The sequence below is a fragment of the Nicotiana tomentosiformis genome, chromosome 2 (genome assembly GCF_000390325.3).
Source record: "Nicotiana tomentosiformis chromosome 2, ASM39032v3, whole genome shotgun sequence".
Taxonomy (NCBI): Eukaryota; Viridiplantae; Streptophyta; class Magnoliopsida; order Solanales; family Solanaceae; genus Nicotiana; species Nicotiana tomentosiformis.
The window spans coordinates 2,561,400-2,568,316 of record NC_090813.1 but is presented as its reverse complement, the minus strand read 5'-3'; the positions used below and the strand labels follow the sequence as shown (position 1 = coordinate 2,568,316).

General features: G+C 36.8%; 1 protein-coding gene across 1 annotated transcript; it reads right to left on the bottom strand.

The window, feature by feature from the left end:
• Window positions 1-2,733: 2,733 nt before the first annotated feature.
• On the bottom strand, window positions 2,734-6,689 carry LOC104108395 (AUGMIN subunit 1-like). The gene is made up of 6 exons (XM_009617417.4): window positions 6,248-6,689; window positions 5,663-5,795; window positions 5,447-5,581; window positions 5,125-5,248; window positions 3,167-3,304; window positions 2,734-3,085 (listed from the first exon to the last, which is right to left on the bottom strand). Exons 1-6 carry the CDS (start codon window positions 6,513-6,515, stop codon window positions 2,978-2,980), a joined length of 906 nt encoding a protein of 301 aa, XP_009615712.2. The 5' UTR covers window positions 6,516-6,689; the 3' UTR covers window positions 2,734-2,977.
• Between the last annotated feature and the right edge of the window lie 228 nt (window positions 6,690-6,917).

Sequence of the window (6,917 nt, the reverse complement as noted above, 5' to 3'; positions counted from 1 at the left end):
ATTAGAAAGGATATATGCAGTTGGTTTCCAGATAAACTTTTGAGGTGGTTGTCATCGCAAATTATAATCAGCAAGCCATTACTGTAATAATGCAAAAATGAACTTAATTAGGAGATGCAGGACCCAAACGAAGTCAATATTGCTTTTAATAGATTACTGAATTACCATATCAGTATGAGTAATCTCAGATATTAGAGGCTTCTCTATCTGCTGGGGAACAGCATGAATTGCTATTACAACTACCCCAAAAGGAAAAGTCTTGTATTTTGGACACACAATTCACATACATACCTCAGTTAAACTTTACAAGTTTATGGCTTGTACCAACATTTTGATTAATTTACATTCGCTTAGACAACTTTCTAAATCATCATTACAAGCTATGAGTATCCAATCATCATCTGTATCCTGGTACTGAATACGAAAAGTTCCAATCTTCAACCTTGTTTTCCAGTTGTGCAAACTGTCATGAAAATTAAGTTGATGTATTCCCCATAATTATTGTTGCAAAGCAGCAACAGGTGGACTTCTGGGAACATCAACGATACTACCCAGCACTTGCTCAAGAGGACGACGAGCATTTTGGGGGACTGTGCCAGGAACTCGACGAGAATTTTAATGCAAAATTTCTTTTTACAACAGGTTTGCATTGATTTTGCATATCCTGACTGAGATCATGTTAAGGCACCTCACCTCACCTCACCTCGCCTGAGCATTAAACTGATTCAGCTAGTCTAGACTTGAGGCTGTGAAGGAAACCACACAACATGTTAAGGCAAGGACAGCTACTGCTGTCCCAAACTTTGAAAATATAGATGCATTTTACTCTCTTCATAAAATTTCCATATTAATCCCTGTTAACCATCGATCCTGGTATATGTAGAAATATCTCATTATTCAGTATTTCAGTCTATCCTCTAGACAATAATGTCCTTCAGAGAATCAGTAGAGCTTGCCCTAAAGCAAATCCGTTTTGCTTTCATCCAAATGAACGAACAGATTTTTTCCAAAGTTTTTCATCCCTGGCTCTTTGTACTAGTGGAAAATAGACTCGCCACGTGTGTTTATTTAGATGGTGACGTGTGTCAGCAAAGTAGAGAGTGACATGCAATGATGATACGTGAAACACCCTCGGGTCAAACAAGTTCATACCGTGCCTAATAGTTTCGGAATAAAACATAAGAAGACAGTCTCGGACCTGATGGAAAGGGTCATTAATTGCTACGAATATGGAAAGAATTATTTCATCCCTGATTATACTTTGTCATCACTATTTCAACCGTTACAAATCAGTCACGTAATGCACAATTAATGCAATAAATGACAGTAAGGCCCAGGAGCTGAACAAGGCAAACAGTTACGAATGAATGAGATTACTATTTCTGGCAAATTATTATCTCGTTCATACGGAAGAAAGGCTATGATAATCAATAACATTTCTATTTCCTTTTATCTCGTAATTTGCTTCTATTTCGTATTTATTACCATTTCATATAATTTATATTTGGAAAATTGTAGTAAATCGGTCGCTAGTAACCCGAAATATTTATTTTACTGATTTGACACTAAAAACTAAATTTTAGTTTATACACTCTTCTTCATCATCTTTTTCTAAGCCACTTAGAGTTGTAAATATTATGTGGTTGGCCATGTAAAGTTTGATTAACTTCACTACAATCAGGAACAAGCAATCTCCGTAAAGCATCAAGAAAATAATCAGGCTTCTTTACTTTTACCTGTTGTAGTCTTATATTCAAGATTACAATTCTCACATTTTTAAGGAGGCTTTGTTGTAGATATCCATTAGGTGGCCTCAGAGAGTAAAAATTGTTTAGAACCAACAGTGCATATAACTTAAAATTAGCGTCTTTAATGAAAAAGGGGAAATCTGCATTTTTAGTCTCTAAAAAATTGACAAATTTTATAATTTGGTTCTTGTAACATTCGGATAAACACATTTAACTTTAATTTTAAAATGAACAATTTTGATAATCTTCACAAATTTAATGAATTACGTACCATTAACTACCCATGCATTTGTGCCTACGGATGTGTCTTAGTGGTCAATGAAGTGAGTTGAGAACCAAGAGGTCTCGGGTTCAAATCCTAGACGCGAAAATACTTGAATTCCCCAAAAAGAACATAAGCTGAAAAATTGCTAAGCAATTCATCTGCTTTGTTTCTATGGTACCTCAACGTAATCAAGAGCTTGAGAATCCAGAATGGGATTTGATTTTCAAGCAAAAAGCATATCTCAAAGTATTGTTGTCAAACCTTGATGTTGCTCATTATTATTCTTACTTTAAATCCAGAAATGAATGGGGAATGCCTTTATTTAACATAATTTCTGTTTGCTGCGTCCTAACCATTTCATCGCTGGATACGCGACATAACAAATGTTAACCAGAAATTCTCTGATTAGGTATCACTTTCGTTTTGTTTTCTTGGACTGAAACAAAATGATATATCAATTCCTTTCATTCATATCAACTGAGAAATCAGTAGACTAACAAGATGCAGTATCCCTTTACTGTTCCTGTCTTTATAATAAGAACCAATTACCTTCTTTTTCTGATAAGTTAATAAGAACCAATTATGTAAGTATACAACTTCGACTCTTTTGAAACTGATATTCACTTTTAAGGCAAGTTTGTGATATAAAATAAAACAAGAGAGAGATATACAAAAAAAAAAACTATAAATGAAAATGGAGGGGAAAATAAGAACAGTATCTCTCTGCGAAGGAGATGAGCTTTGCAAGCTTCTTTTCTATTCAAATTACACAAATCATTATGAGTCAATTTTAAGAGTTTTCAGTCTTGAGAATACACTGTCAGGGGAAATACAGAAAGGATATCATAGCACAAGCGTCAAAAGAGAATCAATCATAATCTCAATTATCTAAACGTTTAATAGGTAAGGCACTAAAAGCCCCAGTAAAGGAAAAATGAAATGTTTGCAGAAAAGCAATTCTACGTCACTCTGAGGAGGCAAGAGCTGACTGCAACACATCTTCAAGATACTTCTCAGCAGCAGCATACTGCCTTTTCTTGTCCTCGATTGCCAACGCTGCCAAGGCTTTATCCTGCAGATGGAAGTCTCAAAGTCAACAGCATAATCTAATTGAGAAGAATAATGGGATTCATGTCATGTTTAGAATAATTACAGGAGGCAAGTCTTGGTAGCTTCTCAGAGTATCAAGAATTGGTTTTGTCTTCTTCTCCAAGTCCTTCTTATGCTCTGCCATCTCAACCAATACCCCATGTCTAATCTCTGGCGTGTAACCAACCCGATTAAGCACTGCCTGCATCCAAAGACCTTTTTAACATCCACTTCACAGTTTCAGGTATACATGAGTAACAAAATTATGATCCAGTGCCAGGTATACATTCAGATCAATTAAGTTTCTAGCTTGTTAAGCCAAAGGGACCCGCTCCTGTGATGAATAGAGCATCATATAAAATATGTTTCGCAGCAGTTCTCTTGTGATAGAAGATGAAAGATGAACATTGCTGCTCCATGGAACGATAATTTGAGCCCATTAAGCAATTTGTCTGGTTCTACACATGCTCCTTCTGACTCATCGCAATTATCCCAATGTGCACACATTAGCCAGTCCTCTGCCATAATCCCCTATTTAGGGACTTAGTTTACGAGCTGCAGTTGCATTTTGTAATTCTTTCTATCTGCAAAAGTTTTGTTTACAAGACCTAGAACCGTTTATCATTTGTAATTAGACTGTGCAGAGTTTTTGGATTACTTGTTCTCACCATGTTTATGTAGTGCTATCTCCATTTCCTTTTATATCCCTTATATACAACTAAATGATAGGCATCTGTTCAAAGCCCCAAAAAAGAAGCAGCTGTATTTCGGACATGAGCTATAGTCCAACCTTAAAGACAACATCTAAAAAACATCGTGCACACACCAAATTCAGTACTTTGGGTCTTCTATCCATGGTGGGTGTGGGAAGTGTGTGGATGTAGGTATGAAGAAAGTAGCATGATAAGGTTTGACAGTAGACTATTCTTTTTCTTTTATAATAATTGCGGAGTCTCAGCCAGCTTGTGCGCACCTTGACTAATCCACCGGGCACCTGCTATCTCCCACCGTAACTCTATCCACCAAGGATTAGATAGAGAAAATCAGAGAATATCTTCAAAACAGAGGGATGAAAGTCAAGTGTTACTACATAACAACCAAATGTTTTTCAAGAACATGAACGGCTTGCAAAATTTCCTAACCAGCACATTGTGATGCTATTACCCTCCAATCTACTAGATAGTTGTATGATATTAAGATCTTAAACAAGTGCGCCCCAATATAAATTCGGATAGAAAAATATACAACACTAGTAGCATTAGCTCTAGTCTCTCCCACATGACTTCCAACTTCCCATTGACCATCTACCCAAGATTCATATAACTTCCACTCTTCCATTCCACGTGTAAAGTCCTTTTCCTTTTTCTTATAAGGTCCGCAACAACTTTCAATGACTGAACTACTTTTTCACTTACATTTGTCCAACACTGGGGAGAAATTGGGGGTTAGATTTCAAGTTACAGATAGCACAGCCCTAGAGGCCTTTCACCAATCCCTACATGCAGCCAACTCAAGGCTTTAACCTAGCCAAGAACCTCCATTTAGCAGGAGAATTGAAGAGAAACAGTGCTGGACGATTTTATCATCATCAAAAAATAGTGCCAAAAAATCTCCTATCTCTGTTGGCACAGAAGAATAGAAATAAAATAAGACAGACTCACTCACAAGTCAAAATGATGCAGACTATCGTCTTGAGGATATTGAATCTTTTCTATTATAGAGAAAAACTTGCATCAAATTTCTTCACAAAGTAAATATAACTTAGAGATGTGAAATTCATACACACGCACATGTATAAATTCCACCGACACTAGCAAATGTTTAAAAGGATGTGCCATGAAAACCAATAAACTTTAAGCCCTAGAACCACAAGATTGCAGGATATACTACTTCAATAGAAGATGTCCTCATAACAGCTCAATATATACTAAATTGTATAACAGCATCTTGTCCTTTAACTTGGAACAGAAAATGAAGTCCCCAAATTCACAGTAATAATATTCAAGACAACAATAAGCTTACCTTGTAATAAACATATTCTTGCAAATACTGCCGTTCTTTCGACTCCATAATTGCCAAGTTTGTTTTCCAGTTCTCCATTTGAGCTTCGCAAGGAGAAATATCATCTTCAAGCTGTGAAAGTGTTCTGCTAAAACACAGATAGTTAAGAGAAGAAAGTATGACATTGCTTAACTGAAAGACTCAGAATTTCTTTATGCCACGGAAAGTATCTATTTCTAGAAACAACATAACACACTAACATAGTGCCATGAGGTCAAAACTACTACCACATTCAGCAGGATTTATTTCACAATGAGCAAGAGAGAGGAAACTAAAAATTCACCTTTTCAAATAAGTCAATCTTGCTATTGCCTTCCGAGTGTATTCAAGAAGGACTTTTGATTCCTGCTGGACTTTAGCCCTCTTCTCTTCTACTGCTGTTTTCCGTAAAGAAAGATCTGCCGCTGCAACAAGAAAACTACAATGTTTCTCCTAGTAAGTACAAACAAAATTAAAAGAAAGAATTAAAAAAATTAATTAGTGAAAAAAGGTGACCCACCTACTTAATTCAGTATCTCGAATATCCAATAAATTTGCAACCTTCGCAAGAACATGTGCAGATGAAACCACATTAGATGGTAAACTCTCTTGAGCCAATCCCACACTCTCCAGTATCTCTCTCATCCTTGCAGCTGTAATTACAAACACACAATCAGCTCGCTCGGACAAGAACCTCAATTTTCAACCAAGGGTGTGTTTGGTATGGAGAAAAATGTATTTCAAAATTTCCATGTTTGGTTGGCTTAAATGTTTTGAACACATTTTCCTCTAATTTTACGATAATGACTTCCCTAGCAAGAGAAGGGAAAACATTTGCCGTAACTCTCAAATGGATAGTTTCAATCCTCCCACCACCTCGTCCAACCCCAACCCCCCTCACCCCCTCTTCGCCCGCACACCCAACAACCCCCAAACCCACCCCTCCAAACCAACCCCCAACTCTCCATAGGGTCGCATAGTTTATATATAAATGCTCTTAGGATAACATTTTCTGCTTACTTACCAAACACCAGAAAATAAGAAAGAAAATCACTTATTTTCTAGGAAATCATCTTTTAGGAAAACATTAAACTGAAAATATGACCTTGGGACCTGTACTCAGCTGCCTTTTGACGGTAATCATTGGCAACAATAACAGCAGCTTGAGTTTTGGCTTGTGATAGAGTGGCAATCTTGTGTAATTCAGCGATACTTCTAGGAGTATACTCAAAATCAGGGACATTTTTACCCACAGCGTCAAATTGGGAAGTAAGCCAAGATTTCACTTCAGCAATTCGATTTGCATCAAAACCAGTAGTTTTTGATGCTTCTGTAGTACCAGAAGGATCAAGTCCCCCGGCTATATCACTCATCTCTATAATATAGGAAAAGAAGCGAAACTTAGGGCGCTGAATTGTAGAGAAAGATACTGATTTCAAAGGAGGATATACGATTCTCTGGAGGCTTGGAGGCTTGAAGCTTTAATTGTTAGCGGTGAAACAGTGAGGCGAAGAGAGTAGTTGATTCATTCACGAATATAAATCTTCAATTTGAATTTGGAAATATGAGGGGAGAGTTTTAAGAACTGAGAGGAAAGGAGTGTCTCTGGGACCTACATGCAACAATTTGGGGCATTTGCGTAAAAAAAACTTTTTTCCTTAAAATAAAAATTCCAATAAATTGAAAAAGAAAAATTGTTCAGGATGAGTTTTCAGTGCAAAAATGAGAACACAATCCCTCCCCCCCTCCCCCCCTGCTTTTTTTTTACTCATATA

Coding starts and splice junctions, on each gene's coding strand:
- LOC104108395 (XM_009617417.4), bottom strand. CDS start 6,515: ATGAGTGATATAGCCGGGGGACTTGATCCTTCTGGTACTACAGAAGCA. Junction 5,249..5,446: donor AGATTGACTTATTTGAAAAG/GTGAATTTTTAG, acceptor GTGTTTTAGCAG/AACACTTTCACAGCTTGAAG. Junction 3,086..3,166: donor GCTACCAAGACTTGCCTCCT/GTAATTATTCTA, acceptor TTCCATCTGCAG/GATAAAGCCTTGGCAGCGTT.